Source organism: Salminus brasiliensis, chromosome 25 (genome assembly GCF_030463535.1).
Source record: "Salminus brasiliensis chromosome 25, fSalBra1.hap2, whole genome shotgun sequence".
Lineage (NCBI taxonomy): Eukaryota > Metazoa > Chordata > Actinopteri > Characiformes > Bryconidae > Salminus > Salminus brasiliensis.
This window is the reverse complement of record NC_132902.1, coordinates 4,905,062-4,930,820: the sequence shown is the minus strand read 5'-3', so window position 1 is coordinate 4,930,820 and position 25,759 is coordinate 4,905,062. Positions and strand designations below refer to the sequence as shown.

Below are 25,759 nucleotides of genomic sequence, written 5' to 3'. Positions count from 1 at the left end.
GCATATGTGACAAACGTGACAGAATCTGGAGACGCCATGGAGAGCGATCTGCTGCCTGCAACATCCTTCAGCATGACCGGTTTGGCAGTGGGTCAGTAATGGTGTGGGGTGGCATTTTTTTGGAGGGCTGCACAGCCTGCTCGCCAGAGGTAGCCTGACTGCCATTAGGTAACGAGATGAGATCCTCAGACCCCTTGTGAGACCATATACTGGTGCGGTTGGCCCTGGGTTCCTCTTAATGCAGGACAGTGCTAGACCTTATGTGGCTGGAGTGTGTCAGCAGTTCCTGCAAGATGAAGGCACTGGCCCGCCCATTCCCCAGACCTGAATCCGATTGAGCACATCTGGGACATCATGTCTCGCTCCATCCACCAACGTCACGTTGCACCACAGACTGTCCAGGAGTTGGCGGATATTTTAGTCCAGGTCTGGGAGGAGATCCCTCAGGAGACCATCCGCAACCTCATCGGGAGCATGCCTAGGCGTTGTAGGGAGGTTATACAGGCACAGGGAGGCCACACACAATACTGAGCCTCATTTTGACTTGTTTTAAGGACATTACATCAAAGTTGGATCAGCCTGTAGTGTGTTTTTTCACTTTAATTTTGTATGTGACTCCAAATCCAGGTCTCCATTGGTTAATAAATTTGATTTCCATTGATGATCTTTGTGTGATTTTGTTGTCAGCACATTCAGCTTTGTACAGAACAAAGTATTCAATGACATTATTTCATTCATTCAGATCTAGGATGTGTTATTTCAGTGCTCCCTTTATTTTCTTGAGCAGTGTAGATGAGCTACTAGTGTAATTTAAACAGTCCTAAGGACAGCCCAGCAGTCCTTCCTCCTGACTGTAACTGTGTGTGTGTTCCAGGTGTGCTGGGTAAACAGTGCTGGGGTGTGACTTACACTGCTGAACGTGTGTGTGCCCTGAAAGGATCATCAGTTGATCTCTCCTGCTCTTTTAAATACCCTGGAGGACTCACAGTGACTAAATCAGTGTGGTTCATTAAAAAGCAGACTGGTGCTGAACCTGTGGATGTGAGAGAGGATGAGGAGTATCAGGGACGAGTGCAGAACAGACAGAGCTCCCAGAATGACTGTAGTATGATAATCACTGACCTGAGAGAGGGAGACGCTCAGACCTACAGATTCAGATTCTACACTGATGATCCTGGAGGCAAATATACTGGCAGACCTGGAGTCAGTCTGTCTGTCACAGGTAGAGCTGCACTACATACAGTCAGATTGCTCTCTGCTTAATAGAAGATCTGAAAGATAATTTTATAAATCAGCACATTTTACTGCTCATACACTCCTAACTGAACTCATCTGTTAACTGTCAGGTTTAGTTGTGTTTGAACAGGAAATTGATCAGTCTGCTCAGGGCTGTGACCCTCCAGCACCAGAGCTGATCACTCTTCCTACAAATGACCAAAGAACACCAAGCCTTGATTAAACTCTCCTGCAGATCTGAAGATTACAGTGTCTGACACAGAGAGTGGAGGAAAGCAGCTGACCTGTAGCAGCACCTGCACTCTGCCTGACCACCCCACTTACATCTGGTACAAGAACGGACAGAGTGAGTCTCACTGCAGATCTGCCTCCTGCTCTGTAGCTGTGGTCAGTGGAGCGGTCAACTACAGCTGTGCTGTTGAAGGCCACGAGAGCCTCCTCTCTCCTCCAGTGTGTGAGTGGACATTTTTACACTCTTAATTCAGTCATCTACAGTAAGTTTTCATATGATGTATGATGATGATTCAATGACCAACACCTAAACAGCAGTGACCAGTATGCGATTAACATGAATACATCAGCTGTCTGACCCATCTCAACTAATAAAGGTAACACCTGAATCTGATCTATTTCCAACCAGACTCTCCCAGAAACACCAGAGCAGTGCTGGTTCCCTCTGGAGAGAGAGAGGAGGGAGAGTCAGTGACTCTGAGCTGCAGCAGTGATGCAGACCCTCTTGTTCTCTCCTACTCCTGGTTTAAGCAGAGAGCAGCTGCAGACACACCGCTGACAACAGGCCAGAATTACAGCATCACCAACATCAGCTCCCAGCACAGCGGACTCTACTACTGCACCGCTCACAGCCTGCTAGGACATCACAGCTCTACACCCGTTCATCTGGATGTGAAACGTAAGTGAAACGTTTGTAACATGGCTGATATACTGTATAGATGTAGTGGGATGTTTTACATACATTCATCAAGGACATGAATATCATGACATACATCTTTAGTAAAAAAAATAATTTAATTGTCCACATGCTTGAACTTTTAAAAATCAACACAGGGTCATTGGCTTATGAATTAATTTTTTGAATTAATTAAATGAATTAATTTTTTAATTTGCCTAAACCAATACCTCTTAACTTCCTGTTGGTGATCATGATTGTCTACAGTTGGCAGCTTCTGTCTCCACATAAAAAGGGTTTGGTTGAAAGCAGTCATTGATTTGGCCAACACACAGTACATGGGAAAGTCCAAGGAGCTCAGTGCAGATCTGAGAAAGATCTTATGTAGACTTACACAAGTGCAGATTCCAAGATCATCAGTTCAAACAATTATAGGTAAGAATAACTTATTGGAAGGTGTCGTCACTAGGGTCTGTAAGAAGACCCAAACTGTCACCATCAGCTAAGGCGAAATCGGTTCAGATGGTCAGAAACAACTCAAGAACCATCAAGGCACAGGCCTGCCATGAACTGGAAGCTGCTGGAACACCAGTGTCACTGTCTACAGTCAAGCAGGTTTTACGTTGGACTGGGAGGTTGCTGTCCAGGAAAGAAGGCCCGGCTCCTAAATCAACACCTTAAAGCTCTTTGCAGCTGAACCACACAGACAAAAGAAAAGCCTTCTGGAGTTGATTGTCCACAGTGATCAGAAGCTTGTTTGGACGTTTTTTTCTGCAAGTATAGCACTGGTATATTGCAAAAAGTGAATGGAATAATGACAAAGGCAGACTACCCCAGAACTCTTCAGCATAACCTCAAACCAGCTAGACGGTTGAAACTTGCCTGAGCAACTGAGCCCAAACACATTAGTGTAATGTATAAAGCAGACTCTGCAAAAATGTCCTGACCTTAACCTTGGGTTCAATTCTGAGGAGAGAAGTCAAATATCCACACAGAATTCTGCTAGAAGCTTGTTGATGGCTACCCAAAGTGTCTGGTCATGGTGCAACTTGCTAAGGGACATCTGACCTAATATTAGATAAAACATGCTGAGTGTATGTAAACTACACAGCTGTGGATCATAACTGTATATGTTAGCACTTCTGTCAAATATTTAAATGTGAGAATTACTGAAGGAGAGGAAACTACTGACCCACTTCTGTATAATAAAGTCCACCCGAATCTCACTGTGTGACTTATTGCTCTTTTAATAAAATCTAAATACACAATAAAGGCATATAAAACAGTATGGGTGAAATATTTAACTCCTTGATTTAGGTAGATAGATAGAGGGCTTTATTCACATTAATAAAATGCACATAACAGCTGTGAACACATTTATAGTGAAGCCTTGGTCTTTGGGTTTAGAAGTCATAAACTAGCAGTTTTAGGGTCAGAGTGAAGATTTTTATGAAATAATTTCCTTTTTTCGATTTTTATCTTCTTTGTAATTTATGATGTGGTTCATGGTTTATTTCTGAAGGTCCAGAGGTGAGCTCAGTGCTAAAGCTGGTCACAGTGGGAGTGATGGTGGTCTTTGTGGCTCTGATACTCATCACAGCAGCTCTGTGGTTGTGGTATGTGAACTATTAATTAGATAAATGTGTGAACATGAATTTCATTAAATGAAAGCTTTAACTTCTGTCAACACTGCTGACTGTCTCTCAGGAGGAGAAAGTCTGAAGAGCACAGGAGCACTGAGGAGAGTGAACAGGTGAATACGTTAGAGAGGAGAGACTAAACATCATCAAATGTAGCCTATTTCCAAACCTCTCTCTCTCTCTCTCTCTCTCTCTCTCTCTCTCTCTCTCTCTCTCAGTGTGACTCTCCTCCTGTGTATGGTAACATTTCAGTCCTAGCCATGACCTCTGACCTCACACAGAGAGAGGACTCAGGTGAACAGGACGACGTTCACTACTCCAGTGTTCAGTTCAGACCTTCTCACACACACAGGGAATCTCCAGCCTCTACTTCCAGACCTTTTCTAGATCCCACAGAAGAGCAGGATGTACTGTATGCTGCTGTAAACTTCAGCACACACACTGCTGCCCCCCAGTGAGTAAACCCTCTCATTACATCTTCTCTCATTCTGCACTGCTTTAGTACTTAATGTTTATCTAGAACGTCTCTTCATCTCTTCTTCTACAGGGTTCTGGTTGCTGAAGCAGTCAATGACCAGACTTACAGTCAGATCCACAAACATACATCACACATTAAAACACCGGTCTAAAGTTTAGATCAGAGGGGTTTTCTCAGGGGTTTTCTGAAGACAGCAGAACTGAAAGTAACTCGTCTACAGATGTCAGGCTTCGTCTGACATTCCTCTAATGAACTTTTAATGAGAGGCTCATACAATTAGGATGATTGCAGCATTGTCCTCCTCGTCCTACAGAGCAGCAATCCAACTGCTCCATCAACACAAGTGTACAGATTAACATCTACAAGAAAAACCACAAGAACCCAAATAAAGAACACAGTTCTCTACTTAATCTTCTTCTACTCCATTACTTTTAGCTCCCATCTCTCTCTTTTTGTATTTTAGCTCATCTTATTGTCTGTTGTTAATCTCTGGCCTGGTCAGAAGTGTCTTTAGTGGTCACCCACTTCTCTCACTGTTTAAAATCACATGACTGGTCTTAAGGAGTTGTCGGATGATGAACTTGCACAAATTCTATTATTGAGGACAGGACCAGAAGTACCCCTCCATAAAAACTCTTAAACCAGCTGTATCAAGCTGTCATTACAGGCTAAAACAAGAAGACGCAGCAGAGCTTAGCCAGCAGCATATGGCCTCCTGTTTATAATATTGATAGTTTTGATGTTATAATATTGACAAACAGCCTTACAGAGTATTACAGTCTGATAACTCTGACAGTAGGTGAACTTTGTTCACTGAGCTTTAGATAGAAATTGCTGTTTGTAGCTAAAGCCTCTCTGTTCGTTCCCCTCAGACCAGCTTGAGTTTCTCAACTGGCTTCTGATACTGGTTTCTGATACTGGTTTCTGATACTGGCTTCTGATACTGGTTTCTGATACTGGCTTCTGATACTGGTTTCTGATACTGGTTTCTGAGGACATGCTGGTATCTAACCAACTACAGTGCTCTCTGTTAATCCAAAATGCTAATAAACCTCAAACATGAATGTTTAAGAAAGTAAAAGTGAGGTTTTGGGCAACTATTATTGTGCAGAATTTTTATGCAGCTAAATAAAAACCCATTTTCCCATCTCACTTATTTATTCAGATCTGTTCAACTCAAAACTTTCCAATAAACATTTCTGACACATAAAAATCAGTGACAATATAGCCACCCAGAGAGAGTAGATGTAACCCTGTGGAGAGTGAAGCTGCTCTAATGGTGGAGTTAAAGAGAGTGTAAAGCTCTGCAGACATGCAGTGAATATTCTGCTCTACAGAGGAGAAATACGCGCCTCTATGCTGTGCTGTGCTCCTGGAAGTTCTGCTGGCTGATGGATCATTTTGTAAAACGGCTTTAAAGAGCTGACACTGTCTGGTAAGTAAGTTTACTGTGTTCTAAACAGCAAACAGCATTTTTTTCAACCCGACATCATTTCAGAGTTAAAACAGTGTTAGCTCCTTAGCTAACGATGCTGCTAGCAGCTCCACCCTAAACTGAGGCTTTCATAATGGGAGCGTTAGCATGGTGGCTAAGTGGGTAGGAGCCCATAGTGTTAACTAGTTCTCTGACTGCATGATGGGTTTGTTTAACATGGCTTAACTCAGGACTCTGAAACATGAGCCAGCATCAACTTTGTTGAGTCCTGAGTGAATTTGCCATGTTTACAGAAGCTGGAGTGATGTTAGACAGTTAGGGAGAGCTCAGTAACTCGCTGTATTTTGAGAAGTGCAGGGTGGATGATATGAAGGGCAGTTGGCTCCTAACGGGACAAGGTGTCTGCTTTGATCCAAACTGTGAGATGTTTCAGGTGTCTGTGGCTGATAAAGTCCTGCTCCTAACTGATATACAGTAGAAATTCTCCACTAAATGACCAAAACATTATTTCTGCTACTTTTTACCTGTGCTGCTCAAATACATACTACCATAAAGAAGAAAAAGCCTGACATCATGGTGTTTCACCAGTCTGACATAGAAGTGAACTGTTTGTAATTTGTCTAATCTGAATGTTGTTTGGTTTTGGTTCCCTTCAGGAGAGAATCAGGAGGAAGCGGCAGGAGTACATGGGGGAAAATGAGCCTCATGATTAATGGCCCAAATGTCTGACATTAGTTCAGGATGCCATTTTCAGACGGATCTGTTGCTTGATCCATGATCATGATCAGCCATAAAACCAAACTGGCATCAGTGTGGGTGAACCCAGTGTGGGTGACCCTTCACCACCCTGTAGTTTGCCTCCAATAGGGTAGGGAGTCCTATGCCAAGTTCATGCTCCAAAGATATGGGTAGTGAGGAAAGCTCTCCCTTCAAGGTTAAAGAAGACCCCTGTCTCCCCACCTGCTGCTGTCAAAACCAGCAGCTTTTCATCACTGATAGGTCTGAACAATAAGGTTCATGATGGAAACAGGGCCTATGAGAACTCCTTTCACGCCCCTTGCTCCACACACCTGCCCCTCCAGAATCCCCAGGTGGGTAGGCCTAGGTAGGCAGAGGAAGAGTCCAGTTAAAGCTGACGTGTAGCCTGAAAAACAGAGCTGCCCAAACTGAGACTGGGCTTAGCCAGGAGAGGAGGACCGAGAGCCAGGTGGAGCTGCTGCTCCTCTGTTGTTAAATGTTCAGTGTATTGACTGAATCAGTCTTCATCATTCCTACTGTAATAACACCACCTTCCAGATGTGTTCACCTCATTCTAATGTCTTGCTTTTGAAACAGGGAGAGGAAGATGGAGGGGCTGAAAGTGGTGCGCGCTCTGGTGGAACACCATGCCGAGGTTCTTCTGCCTGAGCTACATGCTGTCTGCCTCATCAAGGAGGTAAGACCCACATTTCACATTTACATTTACATATACATTTATGGCATTTAGCAGACGCTCTTATCCAGAGCGACTTACAAAGTGCTTTGCTATTTACCCAAGAAAAACCTTAGTTAGTTAGAATAGACTAATAATTCAAAAGATACCTCTAAGCTTAGACATTATTAAACACAAGACAATAAGGTGACCATAGTACTCTATTTGTCCAAGTACTTTCGGTTTCAGTTTGCGTTTGAAGACAGCGAGCGACTCGGCCGTTCGGACACCCAGGGGAAGCTCGTTCCACCACTTTGGTGCCAGGACCAAAGGTGCAGGGGCCTGATGGTGCGCAGAGGGAGACCAGCCAGAAGAGAGTTGCAGTAGACAAGTCAAGAGTTACGTTTGCAAGTTACATTTCAGAAACACTTATTCCGAGTTACATTTCATAAACACTCTGGGCAACAGCCTTTTGTCCAATCTGTTTGTCCAAACTCTGAACACACTTAGCACTAGGCCTGCCGCGATAATTACGTCATCGACTTATCGTACGATAAATGGACGTGTCCACGATAAGTTTAGCAGACGCCGATAATAGCCAATTGGTGACAGCGACATCTATCAGTTAGGAAACCTGTTAGCTGGCGAACATATTCGAGGCTAATAGGAATTTGCAAAAAAAGGTTACGCAGATCCAGAAAGAAAGTGTGGAGAAGTAGTCCAAGATGGACTTGGTTTCAAAGCCACATTGCACTGCTCCAGTGTGGGAACACTTTGGCTTTAAGCCAAATGAGCGCGGAGAGCCCATCAACTTTAACGAGGCGGTATGTCGTCTTTGTCTAAAAACAGTGGCAACAAAAGGTGGTAATACAACTAACCTAAGAGCCCATTTAAAGCACAAGCATCCAGTTCAATTTTCCGAGCTGGAAACAAAGAACCCGGTTGGAGGGGGGGGCGTCCAAGCAGGTGACTATCACGGATGCCTTTGCTCGACAGTGTAAATATAAACGTGATAGCGTAAAATGGCGCACGTTTACAAATAGTGTAACTCACTATATAGCCAAAGAGATGCTGCCATTAAATACGGTGGAAAAACCAGCCTTCAAAAACATGCTGAAAACGTTTGATCGGCAGTACAAAGTTGTACTGTAGGGGGAGCCCAGAAGCAAGAAAAAATTATAGTACCTCTTTAAAATGACAATATTATCGTGTATCGTGAAAATTTAGGAGATGATTAATCGTCCAGAAAATTTTGTTATCGTGACAGGCCTACTTAGCACAACAGGTGTCTGCTGTGGACTGTACCTTTAACACAACTGATGCTGTTTTTACAGAATATGCAGTCAGTTTACATGTTTCTACTATGCTTACATTGTCTGTACACACAAGCTGACCCAATACTAAAATTCTGGATCTTTCTTGTCTTACACACAGAATCCCACAAGTAAAATCTATTGCAAAAAAACTTCACTGTATCATAAAACAAGTTCTTCTGCTACAGCAACAGGTAAAGAAGTTACACTAAAACAGCTGATACACATTTTTTAATGTACAGATCATTGAGTAATTGAGAAACAGCTGATGTACACTATGTGGACAGAAATATTACTCATTCATGGTTTATTTGGTAATCAATGGTATTTAAAAAGAGTTTATCAGAGATTAAAACAGCACTGCTGTGGTATATTTGTGTATGTTAGCAACAATATTAAGCATATTTATCTCCTAACATGTACTATATACTAATCTCAACAGTGCGAGTTGACCTGCAGTTGGAACGGATACACACTCCCTACAAAGAAGCTACTGGTAAATTTCTCTTTCAGCTGTTAACAGAAGAATATCTATAGTGACCAAAAACACCAGCTGGTCCAACTGGACAAGTAATCTTTAACAGTCCTCACAGCATTTTACTTAAGGCAGGAAGTTGTAGATGTTGAAGCCTGTGTCTACTGACACAGAAGTAGCTGAGCTGGTGGACTTGTGTGTTGGATGTGGTGCTCAAGGAGGCTGAATGTAAAGACCGCTGTCTGCAACAGCACAGCCATCAGCCAGGAGCCCTTAAACCACATATCAGAGCAGTTCACAGCCATGTTTAGGTGAAAAGCTTTTCTACACTGGAGAAGGCATGGATGAGATGGAGTTCACAGAAGCAGACAGCATGAATGACCTTGTGTCTGAGTACCAGCAATACCACAAGAGAGGAGGAGGGAGATTTTGAGGATGAGGAAGAAAAGATTGTGGTGTAGGTTTAGTATCTGTTGTGGTGAGTGAAGGGGAACTGACCACCAACCACACAGGTTCTCAGATCCTTCAGGTCCACTTCACTGTCCACCATTGTTCTCTTATGACATTGCATGGCCCTGAGGAGAAACACCCAGACCACACACAGCTGGAGAGGGCTGACCAAGCCATCTGACCTTTCTCACTCTTTCACTGCTCAGATGCTGACATAAAAACTCTGCACAGAGAGCAGCCGGGTGAGTGAATTTTGCTCTGAATACTGCTGGAACTTGAGTGTATATATACTGAGTTGACAGTTTATTAAGTACACCTACCTTCTACACTCACTAGCCACTTTATCAAATATTATTTGAGAGATGGTCCAATTGAACAATGGTGTTGCTGGGGTTCAGCTTCACCAGCAGTACTTCACATTGTTCCCATCTATTCATGTGTAGCCCTGGATAGTTTCTGACCACAAACCTACTCTTGGCTCAGTATTTTAGGATGGAGGACCCACTTTTACCCTGGCAGTGACACAGATTTGTGTGAAAACCCCATCAGCACCACTGAGCCAGATGGAGTTGTACCAGTACCATACACACTATCAGTGTCACTGCTGGGGTGAGAATGAACCACCACCTAAATAATGTCCTACAGTCTTACTGATGGTAAATTAAGCATGAAAACAACTTATCTAATAAACTAATAATCTCAGTGTAAAATCAGTGTAGGTTTGTGAATGTAATTCTTTAGATTATGAGTTATATTCAATAGTATAAACACCCCCCTGGTTAAATGGTGTGTTGCTGATTTGATGATCTGAGGTAAAGCCAGGTAGCCGACTGCAGAACAGCAGTACTACAGAGCAGTCACTGTGTCACATTCAGCAAAACACCAATTTTCTTTAATCTCAGTGTTTTATATAGAAAACTGAGCTTGTCTGTGACTAGATTTCCCTTTATATTTAGCAAGGTAGCACTAGCACTGCTATGCTAACGTTAGCTGAGGTAAAGCTATACAGCCATATTTATAACCCGACAACCATAATTCAGATTTCTATGTCACATATATGCAAATGGGGTTTGTAATACTTCAATTTTAAGGAAAAAATAACTTTACATGTAGCATAAATTCATATTAGTCCCTATTTAGTTATCTAACTGGTAGCTCTGTAGCTAGGCTAGGCTACAGCTACAGGTGCTGAACCGTTAGCTAGCCGTTTAATTCTCCACATCAGCTCAGTATGAAAAGCTGCTGCCTCATTAGATCAGTGATTTTACAGCAGGACTCCTTCACATCCACACACTCCTACAAACTGTAAACCCCTTTACTGAAACACAATGACAATGGTCAAAAGCCGATCTGCACTAAGAGCCCTTTGAGCTTCAAGTATGGCCATCCCTCAAAATCCACGGAAGACGAGCGTTCAGGCTTTTTTCTGTCCTGGCACATCCTTTATCTGGTTGAACAAACTTCCCCTGGGTGTCTGAACGGCAGAGTCGCTCGCTGTCTTCAAACGCAGACTGAAGACCCACCTCTTCCGAGAATACTTGGGCTAATAGCGGATTGGTCACCTTATTGACTTGTGTTTAGTAGTGTCTAAACTTAGAGGTATTTTTAGCCTATTCAAACTAGCTGAGGTTATTCTTGGGTAAATAGCAAAGCACTTTTGTAAGTCGCTCTGGGTAAGAGCATCTGCTAAATTCCTTAAATGTAAATGTAAATGTTCTCATTGCTGCGTTTCTGTGGCTGGAGATGGGAGTGAACACAGTAAGATACACATCCAGCGTTTACACACAAGTGAACTCTAGACTCACCTTTTAGCAAAATCTTCCAGCCATACATCAGTGCTGCCAGTTTGTACTGTGTCTTTAGAATGACCACTGATATTGATCACATGACCACTACATTTAGTTTACAGTTCAAATCTATTAATGAATATGGAATGTGATGTTTACCTGAATCCATCAGCCAGTAGAGCGTGCAGGACCCGGCCAGTAGAGCAGGTCTGCACCATCGTGCTGAGGACCACCTCCACGTCCTCTCGGATGAAGTGACTGGACTCCCCAGCCTTGTGCAGAAGGACACAGGCAGTGCCCTCCACCTCCATCTTCCGCTGCAGGTGGGCGTACAGGTGGGACAGGGTGGTCATGGCGGCACGAGACACCATGGAGCGCAGGTTCTTCACCTGAGACAGTGGAGACAAAAGAAGCACAGTGAGCCTCTGTCTCTAACTCAACCACTGACACTTGCTATAGCATTAATTAGAATAATGTCATTACAGAAGCTGTTGTCCAGAGTGTGTATGAAGTGTGGGTCTTACCTCCTTGATGAGGGCCAAGCAGACATCATGTAGCTCAGGCAGAAGAACCTCGGCATGGTGTTCAGCCAGAGCGCGCAGCACTTTCAGTCCCTCCATCTTCCTCTCCCTGTTTCAAAAGCAAGACATTAGAATGAGGTGAACACGTCTGGAAGGTGGTGTTATTACAGTAGGAATGGTCGAGTGCCAGCTCAGGCCTGTCAAGGGGATGCTCGCTAGTCAGGGCTGGGATCTCCAGCACCTCTCTTCTTCCCTGACTACCTTCAGCAGAGTGTGGAGCAGCCCTGTTGTTGACAGGCTCCTTGCTGGTTTCTGCTCCCCTGTTCTGTCTAACCACTTTGGGAGCAGTTGTTTAGCCTGCAGCCTCGCCCTGACTCTCTGTCCTTGTCTCCTGCCTAAGTCCAGTCTCACTCTGGACAGCTCTGTTAGGTACAGGCGGCACATCAGCTTCTACTGGATTCTTCTTCTGCCTACTTTGGCCTACCTAGGGATCTTGCTACCTTGATTATATTTTTAGATTTTAGATTTTTATTATAAAATAATGGAAAACAGGATCACAAGAACCATAGCTAATCTTCTTTCCATTCCTTACTAAATATATCTTGTATATGTTTCTAATTTAAAGAGTTTCCACCCCTTAATACTGGAACCCTGCTGGATTTGGCAGCAGCAGGTGGAGGGACAGGGATCTAAAGAACAGGAAATTTCAGGTCCTCTTCCACCTTGAAGGGAGACCTTCCTGTTCTTTCACCACCTATGGTGCTTGAACTCTGACCCTTTGCCTTAGCGGAGACAAACAGGGTGGTGAAGGGTCCATGCAGGACTGACCCACACTGATGCTGGAATAATTAGACGGCTGAACACAATCATGGATCTAGCCACTGATTTGTCTCATTTTCTCCATATACTCCTGCCGCTTCTTTCTGATCCTCTCTCGAAGGGAGGGGGCAAGAATAATGGGTTCATCTTCAGGACTGTTTGGTTTCATCTCTGGAAGTAATTCCTGTAGATCCTGATGAGAAGTCTTCTGAGATGTGTTTGTGTAAGATGTGAAGTGTTTCTAGCATGTAAATCTGCTTTAGAGCCTCTAAAGTCTGTTTAACTAGCTTATACTCTGAATTTTTCTTTTCATCCAGGTAAAAACATACCCTATACTAATTGGTCAGCTGGTTAAGTAGGTAACTCTTGAATAGCACATATTTTAATCTCATTGTCAGGAATGGATTATAGAAGCAATCAAGCTTCAGTCTTACTGAACTTCACCTGTCCATAGAAGAGGACAACAGGAAGTTCAAGTGGCCGACAGCTGGGCTCATCATTGAGATTGTGTTTGCGCTGACTGTAAAAAGGGCTTGCTATTCAGGCACACCCACTTCTTTGGTTTGAGTTCTTGGTTACTTTAAACTTTATTTGTAAGCTTTTTATTTTCCTCTGGCGCTGCAGCAGCACCCTTCTGTGGCCGAGTTTGGCCATTTCTGGGGAGCGGGGAGCAGGGAGGAGGGCGCAGGGAGCGGTTGCCTTATGGGCCTTCTGATTTAGTTTAAACCAAGACACCCCAAATATTTATGAGCTCTGTTACCTCCCTCACTGCTCATTTTTCCTTCCTCTCAGTGAGGAGAGCAGCTGGTCAGGCTGAGATTCGTTACCGCGTATCGAGAATGGATTTCAATACCACATATAAAAATGGTCTAAATAGGAAATGAAAATGTCAGATTCACACTGCTGTGAATGTAGTCTAATGAGCAGACATGTCTTCATAAGAAAGGCCAGGCCTGAATTCAATAATGTACCAATTGAACAGTTTCTGTGTGGAGATACTGACCTTCAAATCCACAGAAAACAGAGGAAATTCACTATGAGGTAAAGAAGACCAGCAGTGCCTCACGTTATACTAGAGAATGACCTCATACTGAATGAGTCCTGAAATAAGGCCTCTTGCAGGGCAGCTGTGGCCTGTAGCTAGCTGCTACTCCGGGCACATGTGCTCACTGTTCCCCAATGTGTGTTAACTGCAGGGAGGGGTTAAATGTAGAGGACAAATCCCAATGTGTGCAGCACATCTAAACTCTACTAGTAGATTTCCCACCACTGTAACCCTTCATGTTCATCTTTCAGTAGAGTATAATGGGTGGTGGTGTGTGTGTGTGTTTGAGAGATAACTATACAGAAGTTGTGGAAGATTTATGAATTGGTGTATTTAGTTTCTATCTGTGTGGAGTCAGTCTAATAGTCTACAGAACTGTTATGTGGCAGCCTGTATAAAGTGCCTCCTTGCTGATTGCAACTGAGAGCAAAGAAAAAGGGAAGGAAACTAGAAAAAAAACTTTCTTTCATTATTACACACACACACACACACACACATACTGTTGCCACACTCTGCACTGCAGACTAAGTTTGACAGCTGTGAGAGACCCTTACAGAAGAATGTAAGTAGTAAAGATGTTTTAACCATATCTGATTAATCTTTGTTTAATATATTAATGTAGTATAGTTATGTAAATGGCTCAGGATCTCGTTATTCTGTCAATCATAAAGCTGTATATCCTTTTCAGTGTCTTGATTTTCAGACGAGAGAAAATTATTTCAGAATTACTGAAATCAAACATCCTACCTTCTAGTGGCCTATATAGTCATCCTCTGTTTGCCAATGTGTAAAACAGTAAGAGACGCTGTATGAAGTTAATTTACTCTGGATTAGTCTAATGTGGCTGAAAGTACAGTACAGTATGCATGTGAAGTGGTTAAGGTTCTTGTAGGAATCCTGTAGAACCTCACTGGTGTTTCTGTTTAGATTTTTTCACATTAAACACATGAGGCTCTGTCCCAATTCTTCTCCTGAGCCCTACTCTTAAGGAAATTAATAATAGAAAAGCTTTCAGCAGTGCCCCCTTGTGGAGAATATCCTGTTAATCCAGACAGAGGGAGTAAGAGTGAGAGTTACGAGCCACATTCATGAAGTAAACCTGTAGTTTAAAACGATAGACTGGTTTAAATGCTGCAGCCTAAAAGCTAAACCATCGAATTGTACCTTTAACCCGTTCTTTTACCCGACTTTTAAGAGAGTGATGCTGCCATGTCTTTTCTAACATCTGGAAATGCTACAGCAGCAGTGATCCTTATCTTACTGACAGGTAAACTTTCACATCTTATTAAAATACTGATAGAATTCCAGCTCTGAGTTCAGTTCTAGAGGATTCAGCTTCCCTCCACAATCACACCTAGTTCAGCTCAGCAGTTAACTGCTGGGTTTAGGATACATTGCTTTTAAACACACACAAACAAAACAGGGACGGGGTGAGTGATTAATAATAGCACATCTGTTTTATAATATATTCAAATTTTGCTGACTGTAGAAATAAGCTGTTGGTAGAACTGGAGAGGTGTCAGAGGTATTGTTCACTACACAAACTGCAGATCTCACACAGAGACCAGATATGTTCATTCTAGCAAAACTGTGTGAAGCTCTGTGTTAAACTGTTTAATCACTTCCTCTGTGGTGTTTACCGGTCAACTCCACATGTCACAATGTTGTCCATAGCAACAGCAGCAGTACCTAACACTGTGGTTACTCAGTCAGTTAGACCGTGAGAGATATCACTTGTGTGTTTGTGTGTGTGTGTGTGTGTGTTGCAGGAGTTGATGCTCAGCACAGTGTAACTCTCTCCTCTCAGAGTCTCTGTGCTGTTACTGGATCTACAGTAAAAATCTCCTGCACATATACAACACCTGATTCCTCCAGTTTTAGAGAGAGAGAGTGGATTCACAGCTCTGATGGAGGAGAACGAGTTTTGAGCAAAGATCTAGAATTCTCAGCGCGGGTTTCTGTTAGTACATGGTGGAATGGGTGTGAGCTGACAGTGAGGGATGTGAGAGTGAGCGACTCTGGAGTTTATAACTTCAGATTTAGAACATCAAGCAGTGACTGGATATCAGCCTCATCTGGAGTTCAGCTCACTGTTACAGGTACTCACACATCAACACACACTCACTCAGAGTCTCTGTGCTGTCACATTAGATGTGATTTTTAAAATGTTTGGATATGATTTGTTTGTGTGTGTGTGTGTGTGTGTGATTGTGTGCATGTGTAGATTTGCAGGTGAAGGTGGATCCTCAGACTGTAGGACAGAGGCAGGTGAAACTGACCTGTAGCTCCTCCTGCAGCCTCAGTACAAACCTGTACTACTACTGGTTCAGGAACAGACAGCACCGGACTTCTGGATATGATGCCTCCATTGTGCTCAACTCCACCAGACCATCTGATGAGGGCAGCTACTATTGTAAGGTGTACATCATCAGTCAGTGGAAACGGTCTCCTGCAGTGTGTAAGTTTCAGTAAAAACTATGATCATATATAATATAGTTATTATTTTCCTTCATGTTCTGTCAGTGATCTTCAGAGTAAAGAAACCATTTCACCCATTTCACTACTATGGGTGTATGAACAGATTTTTTGGAGGGGACCCCCTACTTTCTTTAAAAATGTATTTTGCCCACACATTTATTTACCCAAACAATAAAACCATATAAAAGATGAAAAAACAGAAAACATAAATGTGATCATGATCAGCAGCTTCTGGAGCTACAGGCACATGTTCCGCTAGAGCTACTGCTTCTGTAACAGTGTTTAAAATATAGGGAAGTGAAAAAGACATTATTTTAGTTTGGCTAATTGACACTTTTTTTAATTGCGAAGTTGTAAACACAGCCTGAACAGTGCTGCCCAGAAAGAGAGTGAATGCAAAACACTACATGGTAGTGTACTACAACTGCACCTGTATGATAACTGCACTAACAGCTACATGAACATAAAGAACTACTGGATCTAAAAAAAATCTCTTTATTTAAATAGTGTAATTACACTAAGTACTGTATGAACACACAGTATTCATCTACTGTACCCAACAACAGTAACATCAGTGAACTGTGCTCCTGCTGCATAAGCTGTCCTCAGACACTACCTCAGCCACTACCATAAATGATACAGTACATAAATAATAACACAATTCATCTCATTTTTACGTTTCCCAGATCAGTTTAAAGTAAACCATGACATTTCTGACTGTAGTTTATCCTGTATCCTACTGTATTAATAAACAAATCTTATGGAATAATAATGAAATCTAAATCATTGGAATCAATTCACAGCAGACAGACAGACACAAGACAACCCTACACAGAATTTAAAGTATGTAGAAAGGAGCAGACTGAGCAGATATCATAAAGTAGATGAGCTTCTAGTGTAATTTAAACAGTCCTAAGGACAGCCCAGCAGTCCTTCCTCCTGACTGTAACTGTGTGTGTGTTCCAGGTGTGCAGGGTAAATAGTGCTGGGGTGTGGCTTACACTGCTGAACGTGTGTGTGCCCTGAAAGGATCATCAGTTGATCTCTCCTGCTCTTATAAATACCCTGGAGGACTCAGAGTTTAGTTGTTTGAACAGGGAATTGATCAGTCTGCTCAGGGCTGTGACCCTCCAGCACCAGACCTGATTACTTTTCCTACAAATGACCAAAGAACATCAAGCCTTGTTTAAACTCTCCTGCAGATCTGAAGATTACAGTGTCCGACACAGAGAGTGGAGGAAAGGAGCTGACCTGTAGCAGCACCTGCACTCTGCCTGACCACCCCACTTAAATCTGGTACAAGAACAGACAGAGTGAGTCTCACTGCAGATCTGCCTCCTGCTATGTAGCTGTGGTCAGTGGAGTGGTCAACTACAGCTGTGCTGTTGAAGGCCACGAGAGCCTCCTCTCTCCTCCAGTGTGTGAGTGGACATTTTTACACTCTTAATTCAGTCATCTACAGTAAGTTTTCATATGATGTATGATGATAATTCAATGACCAACACCTAAACCGCAGTGACCAGTATGAGATTAACATGAATACATCAGCTGTCTGACCCATCTCAACTAATAAAGGTAACACCTGAATCTGATCTATTTCCAATCAGACTCTCTCAGAAACACCAGAGCAGTGCTGGATTCCTCTGGAGAGAGAGAGAGAGGAGTCAGTGACTCTAAGCTGCAGCAGTGATGCAGACCCTCCTGTTCTCTCCTACTCCTGGTTTAAGCAGAGAGCAGCTGCAGACACAACGCTGTCAACAGGCCAGAATTACAGCATAACCAACATCAGCTCCCAGCACCGCGGACTCTACTACTGCACCGCTCACAGCCAGCTAGGACATCACAGCTCTACACCCGTTCATCTGGATGTGAAAGGTAAGCAGCAGTCTGCAGTGACTGTGTTCAGTCAGGATGTGTAATTACTGGTGAATTAGCTGTTGTTCTCCTGATCAGAATGAATGAACTGATTCTGTTCAAACACTCAGCTGAGTTGTTGGAGCAGCGTGCTGTTTGGGGAGTTGTTTGGGGAGCTGTTGGAGTGGTTCCTGTTCTGCTTCACTCTCTCACTGCTGTTCTGTGCATTAAGTGAGTGACAGTATTGTTTATATTTATCTCTGAATCTCTGAAGCTGCATTAAACATCATATTAACCTCAACTTTAACCTCAAATACAAGCTTTTATGATCTACAGAACTCAAAACTCTAACTGGCCTTTTTGTTTAACCTGTGTGATCAGGAGGAGGAGAGGAGCAGAGAGAGACACACATATTCAGGTACTGAGAGAGGATTTCACTTTCTTTCTCTCTACATCCTCCTATAAAGCTGCTGCCGAATAAAGACTGAAGTTGTGTTCTTCTCATCTCTCTCTAAAAGACCCCAAATCCTGCAGACCCCACATACACAGCTCTCAACCCCACCACCATCAGCTCAGACTATGATACTCTACAGGTACATCTACAGTGTTTGTGTGTGTGTGTGTGTGTTTTACACTGCAGAGTGTTTAGTTTTCTTTTTTTGTCTCCAGTGTGTTGGAGACTCTCCCAGTGATACATACTCAACCTTAAACCATGCAACCATGACGTCTGATTATGACTCTCTGACAGTAAGTCTGCAGTTTATTTATTTGCAAGCAAGTGTGTGTGTGTGTGTGTGTGTGTGTGTGTGTGTAACAGGTGTGTTAACAGAGGTGGAGTGATGGTCTCTGTGGTGCTGTAGTTCTGAGTTTTAGTATTATTCTAAGGACATACTGGTATCTATAAACACTGACATGCTGAAACAGTAGTGGAAAATCCGTGTTTGGTCATTATTTCACCTACATTAGCCTTTTAGCTCCAGTACTAAACTTCTATTGATGAGAGAGAGACTGATGTAGTTTTATCAGAGTTTATTAGATGTTGCTGTTTCCTGCAGAATTAAATGATTAAGATGTAAACAGAGTCATTCAGAGTGGTTTGGTGTGAAATGCTCTGTTCTAGAGAAACTTACAGAGTCAGAACTGCTCACAGTGGAGGTGATCGGAACCAGACGTTTGAAGGGTGGTGCGAGTGGTGCCAACGGGAGAAACGGAGCCAAGGATTGCGACAACACAGAGAAGGGATATTGCTGCTGCTGCACGTGGTCCGAGGACTGGGAGCACGCAGACAATGATCCATCCCCGGCCCTGCCTGAGCCTCCACCAGCCGTGGGACCCGGGACAGAGCATGCTGGGTCTCCGTGGCAACCATGTCACGGAGTGACACCGCCTCCCTTCACCGGACTCCCCAGTGGTTGCCCTGACACCAGGGTGCACTCTAAGAGGGGGACTGTTGTGAGAGGAAGGTGGGGTTGCTGGGTCGCCTCACCATTCATGCTGGGTTCTCTACCTCTGATCACAGACAGCTGCTGCTTGTTCAGGAAGGAGCACCCGCAGCATAAAAGCTCAGCTCTCGTCGGCACGGGAGAGAGGACACTCGCTGATGGAGCTTTTAGAGGCATTCCACTCTTCAGACGTCTGGTTCCCATCACCTCCACTGTGAACAGTTCTGACTCTAAGTTTCTCTAGAACAGAGCATTTCACACCAAACCACTCTGAATGACTTTACTTGCATCTCAACCACTGAATTCTGCAGAAATGATAGAAATGATGGACGTCTCTGTTGATCATCACTGGAGCATCAGTTCATTATTCTGCTGGTTTCACCTGAATATTTAAAAAAGGAGACACAAAAACCTCATTAATAATCAAACTCATTAATAATAAAGTCTTTGATCATCATAAAGTGTATTTTTCATTTGTTTAAAGATCACTTTCTTCTTCTTACCTGCTCTTGGTGATTATGTCCATGACTGATCTTTTGTCCCTTGATGACACAAATCTGTCCACCATCTTCACACAGTCCTCGTGGCTCCCCAGAAATCTCAGGGTGTTTCGAGCATGGAGTCTGTGGAGGAAGAATGATAAAGGGTCATTTTCAGCGCTGGCTGGTGAAGACAACATGCTGATGGGTTCCGTTCTGATCCAATAGGTGTAAAAGCAAGCAACTGCTTACCTCACTTCCTGTGCGGAGTCCAGGGCCAGTTTGCTGATGGCGGTCAGGAACCTGCTGGTGAATTCCTTCTTGCTGGTCAGCACACGAGAAGCCCCCAACTTGTAAGAGAGCTTCTCCAGATGCAGTGCAGTGCTTCTCCTCACTGCTGCGTTTCTGTGGCTGGAGAGAGGAGAGTGAACACAGTAAGATACACATCCAGCGTTTACACACAAGTGTAGACTCACCTTCTAGCAAGATCTTCTCCAAAATGTAGGAAGAGACTCAGCCATACATCAGTGCTGCCAGTTTGCTGTTTACTGTGTCTTTAGAATGACCACTGATATTGATCACATGACCACTACATTTAGTTTACAGTTCGAATCTATTAATGAATATGGAATGTGATGTTTACCTGAATCCACCAGCCAGTAGAGCGTGCAGGACCCGGCCAGGCGAGCAGGTCTGCACCATCGTGCTGAGGGCCACCTCTACGTCCTCTTTGATGAAGTGACTGGACTCCCCAGCCTTGTGCAGAAGGACACAGGCAGTGCCCTCCACCTCCTTGTCCATCTTCCGCTGCAGGTGGGCGTACAGGTGGGACAGGGTGGTCATGGCGGCACGAGACACCATGGAGCGCAGGTTCTTCACCTGAGACAGTGGAGACAAAAGAAGCACAGTGAGCCTCTGTCTCTAACTCAACCACTGACACTTGCTTTAGCATTAATTAGAATAATGTCATTACAGAAGCTGTTGTCCAGAGTGTGTATGAAGTGTGGGTCTTACCTCCTTGATGAGGGCCAAGCAGACATCATGTAGCTCAGGCAGAAGAACCTCAGCATGGTGTTCCGCCAGAGCGCGCAGCACTTTCAGCCCCTCCATCTTCCTCTCCCTGTTTCAAAAGCAAGACATTAGAATGAGGTGAACACGCCTGGAAGGTGGTGTTATTACAGTAGGAATGATAAAGACTGATTCAGTCAATACACTGAACATTTAACAACAGAGGAGCAGCAGTAGATGGAGATCATTGGGAATTCTCTTCAGACACTTTATAGACTCTGATGTTTAGAAGATTCCATCACTAATTTTATCTGGATACTCCAAAGCATTTTAGTTGTATATTCTCAGGTAACTTCAGCTATTCTAACTCTAGTCTGAGCACTACTCTAAAACACATCACTGCTCCATTAGAACTGGATCTTAATTCTGAATGATCAGTGGAAGGTTGGTGGGTCTACTCCAGCTCACTAAAGACATACCATTCTTCATCCTGCAGCAGGCTAAATGCCTGGCCGAGTGCCAGCTCAGGCCTGTCAAGGGGCTGCTCACTAGTCAGGGCTGGGATCTGCAACACCTCTCCTCTTCCCTGACTACCTTCAGCAAGGTGTGGAGCAGCACTGTTGTTGACAGGCTCCTTGCTGGTTTCTGCTCCCCTGCTCTGTCTAACCACTTTGGAAGCAGCTGTTTGGCCTGCAGCCTCGTCCTGACCCTCTGTCCTTGTCTCCTGCCTAAGTCCAGTCTCACTCCTACCTAGGCCTACCCACCTGGGAATCTTGCTACCTGTGATTATATGAACATGGTTAGAGCATCTTATCTACTTTAATTTATTTTTATTTATTTTTTATCATTTAAGAACAGGGTTTTGCCATGGTTACATGTTTCTAATATCTAATATAAAGAAATTGTGTTTCTAAGCTATATAGAGTTTGTAGGGAAGTTACATAAGACTCCTAAGATGTCTGTTCTCTAGGTTATAGATTAAAGACTATTTAAGGGACTGGAACTCACCTGGTGCGTCATAGGCCTTGTTCTTTTTTGGAGCCACCATCAGTTTGGTAGCAGCAGGTGGAGAGACTGGCGTGAAAACCAAGGGGCGTGAAAAGAACTCCTCCAGAGTAATGGAGTTCCCAGTGGTCTTTTTGTCATCCTTGGTCTCCATGTTCAGCCCCCTCAGTCTGGGAGATCTGCTGGTCTTGGCAGCAGCAGGTGGAGGGACAGGGGTGTGGACTAGGGGGCGTGAAAGGAACTCCTGAAGTGAGAAAGAGTTCCCATAGGCCCTGTTCCCATCCTGAGCCCTAATGTCCAAACCCCTCAGTGTCGAAAACCTGCTGGACTTGGCAGGAGCAGGTGGAGGGACAGGGGTGGGGAGAACAGGAAATTTCAGGTCCTCAGTCTGTTCTTTCACCTCGTGTGGGGCTTGAATTTGGACCCTCTGCCTTATAGGAGGCAAACTGCAGGGAGGTGAAGGGTCTATGCGGGACTCCTGAACGTCCACATTTGGGTCGTCCATCATGAGTCTCATTTTCTCCATGTATTCCTGCCGCTTCCTCCTGATGCTCTCTCGAAGGGAGGGGGCAAGAATAATGGGTCCATCTTCCTCTTCCATCTTCTGTAGATCCTGATGAGAAGTATTCTGAGATGTGCTCTCCTCCACAGTCACACATCTACTGATTACAGTACTGAGAGACCAGCCATTAAATATGGAACGTTACGTGGGCGTGACTCTATTATGACGTCACATACGGGGGCGTGGTCATCTGATAAAGCTGCTGGCTCCACACTATTAGGAGTGAAATATTAGGAGTGTATCATCCAGGGTTGGCTGGAAACACAATGCATGTAACAGTTTTCTGTAATCAGGATAGAAAAAAGTCCAGTTCCAGAGGAAAAAGGCAGTAATCAGATTCCAGCTCCATTCTAAAAACAGTGGGATTACTAACAGAACTACAGTAAACACTCATCACTCTGCTGATTCTCTTGTCTTTCTTCATATCTAGGAGCTAAATTTGGGGCTTAAATGCAGATTTTGCTGAGATTTGATTTCTTTAATGAGAGTTTAGCACTTTCCACAGCGCGCTGTCTCCCTTCAAGCCCCGCCTTATTTTCTTAACCCTCCAATCACTGCTTAGCAACCGTTGTTCTGCAGGACTCCTTCAGCGCTGTTCAGCTCGAGCTCCTGTTTCCGCGGATAGAGTTTGAAGGTGAAGCTCCAGTTCTAGTCATAAGATGTGTCTGGGGGACACAGAGAGCCTGACAGACTGAAGGAGGCTGTTTTCTCCCCGTTTCCAAAAACAACAGCTCATTTGAAAAAGTCAGCTCTGGACTCGTCTGTGGTAAACCTCCCCATGAGCTGAACACACACACCTTAACCAGAGACAGCTGTGTTCACTCAGAGGTGAGTCGTTTGATCTGCTGTTTAGTTGCTAATTTGAGCTGCTTTGACTGAATAAGAAGCTGTGTATGAAAGCACTTGTGGAAAAAGTCGTAGAACCCAGGCGTAGTTTTAGCGGACATGCTAAAAGTTCCTCTTGCTGAAGCGTTCAAATCTTTCTTTACTTGAAATGGATGAGCTGCTTTTACCACGTTGGCTTTGCAGTAACTTTCTGAAGTAGATGAAGTAAATGAGCTCCTCCAGCTGAAGCCCAGTAGAGCAGCAGGGACATCTGATGTCTTCACACATTGCTGCCCCCCAGTGATCAGATCAGGTCATTACATCTGTGATTGGAAGATGTGTTGGTTGATTCTCTGCTTTGGTTTTATTATTGTTCAGATTGTAAAGCATTAATCCATTATTGTAGGCTGTGTTCAATCATCTCTTCATGTTTTAAAGCTCCATCCTCTCCCTGCTGTCACTGCAGTGTTGTAGAAGAGCAGATGCTGCACAGTGGAGGAACCAGGAAGAAATAAGCATTAAAAACTAAACCAAAAGCTGCTTCACAATTTTATTTCTGATGGTCTTTTTTTATTCAACACTGTTCAGAGTAATAAATCACACAAGATGAAGCAGAAACAGATAAATATCAGTAAATCTAACCAATAACATTAAATGATAAAAACAGTGCAGAAGAATAAAAACATGAAGCTTTTAAATCAGTTTCTCATTGAATGAAATGAATGAAATGTGCTGAACATAAAACATATGAATGTAAAATAAACTGAATTGAAGATGAGAATGAAGTGTTTCTAACATGTAAATCTTTAAAGCTGCCTTCTTTTATCTATGTAATTTTGACAGACTGCATATTGTATGTTAAATGATGCTGATAAGCCGGTGCATGTATTTATAACCTCTAGACTGGATTCCTGTAATGCCCTTCTGGTTGAACGTTCATGCAAATGATTAAAAAAGCTTCATCTACTTCAGAAAGCAGCTGCTAGAGGGCTCACCAGAGCTAGAAACTTTCTCTCTCATCCCTGCACTGGTTACCAGTTAGATTCCACATTGATTTTACAGCGGGGCAAAAAAGTATTTAGTCATCCACTGATTGTCCAAGTTCTCCTACTTGATGAGAGAGGTCTGTAATTTTCATCATAGGTACACTTCAACTATGAGAGAAAAAATGAGAACAAAATCCTGGAAATCACATTGTAGGATTTTTAAAGAATTTATTTGTAAATTATGGTGGAAAATAAGTATTTGGCCACCATAGTATTTGCCCACAATCAAGCAAGATTTCTGGCTCTCACAGACCTGTAACTTCTTCTTTAAGAAGCTCTTCTGTCCTCCACTCGTTACCTGTATTAATGGCACCTGTTGACCTCAAACAGTCAGACTCCAAACTTAACCATGGCCAAGACCAAAGAGCTGTGGAAGGACACCAGGAAGAAAATTGTAGACCTGCACCAGGCTGGGAAGAGTGAATCTACAGTAGGCAAGCAGGTTGGTGTGAATAAATCAACTGTGGGAGCAATTGTAAGAAAATGGAAGACATACAAGACCATTGATAATCTCCCTCGATCTGGGGCCCCACGCAAGATCTCAAAATGATCAAGAGAACAGTGAACAAAAATCCCAGAACTACACAGAGGGACCTGATGAATGACCCGCAGAGAGCTGAGACCAAAGTAACAAAGGCTACCAGCAGTAATACACTACGCTTAGAGGGACTCAAATCCTGCAGTGCCAGGCGTGTCCAGGCCCGTCTGAAGTTTGTCAGAGAGCATATGGATGATCCAGAAGAGGATTGGTAAAATATCATGTGTTCAGATGAAACCAAAATAGAACTTTTGAGAGCATTGAAGATGGAACGTGGCTGGGTCTTCCAGCATGACAGTGATCCCAAACACACTGCTCGGGCAACGAAGAAGGTCCCGGAGTGGCCTAGCCAGTCTCCAGACCTCAATCCCATAGAAAATTTGTGGAGGGAGTTAATAGTCTGTGTTGCCCAGCACCACCCCTGCTCCAGAGGAAATCTGCATGGAGGAATGGGCCAAAATATAATGTTTGACCTCTGTCATTGCCAACAAAGGTTATGCTACACTTGCACAATCAGTGGCTGAATAAATACTTTTTTGCCTCACTGTTAGTCTCTCAATGGTTTATCACACAATATCTTGGGGAACTTCTTAAACTCTTTGCTGATGTAGCCTGTTTCCATACTAACACTGTTCTGCACTGCTCTGATTACAGGTTTTGACCCTTACTGTTGTCTCTAATCTACATATTTACAGACCCTTCACCAGTCTGTTCATACTCCCAAACCCTTTCTTCTCTCTCCTATGTACTGAGCTGCCCCCTGCTGTCTGCTCCCAGCATTAGTTGTGAAAAGTGCTGTATGAATACATTAGAATTGAACTGAATTAAATTGAATATTGCAGACAGTGGTCTTAACATTCAGAAAGGCAGTCACAGCTTTCAGCCTCCTTGAGCTCCACATTCAGCACAGAGGCCACCAGCCGCGCTCTGATCTGGAGTATGGAGCTGACAGTTAGGCTGGGTTACAGAAAAGAAGCTAACATTACCTTCTGTAGAATCTCCTTT

General features: G+C 43.5%; 1 protein-coding gene and 1 long non-coding RNA gene across 2 annotated transcripts in view; both read left to right on the top strand.

Annotated features, from left to right (window-relative positions):
• The window catches only part of LOC140547760 (sialoadhesin-like), a 71,251-nt gene that overhangs the window by 11,786 nt on the left and 33,706 nt on the right, over positions 1–25,759 (top strand). The window contains 5 exon segments of the mRNA XM_072670895.1: positions 875–1,222; positions 1,472–1,690; positions 1,877–2,146; positions 17,603–17,657; positions 17,659–17,880. Coding sequence (XP_072526996.1) covers positions 875–1,222; positions 1,472–1,690; positions 1,877–2,146; positions 17,603–17,657; positions 17,659–17,880 — 1,114 coding nt within the window.
• On the top strand, positions 3,672–4,671 carry LOC140547871 (uncharacterized). Its single transcript, XR_011978518.1, has 4 exons — positions 3,672–3,759; positions 3,851–3,896; positions 4,002–4,237; positions 4,331–4,671. It is a non-coding gene; the product is annotated as an uncharacterized lncRNA (long non-coding RNA).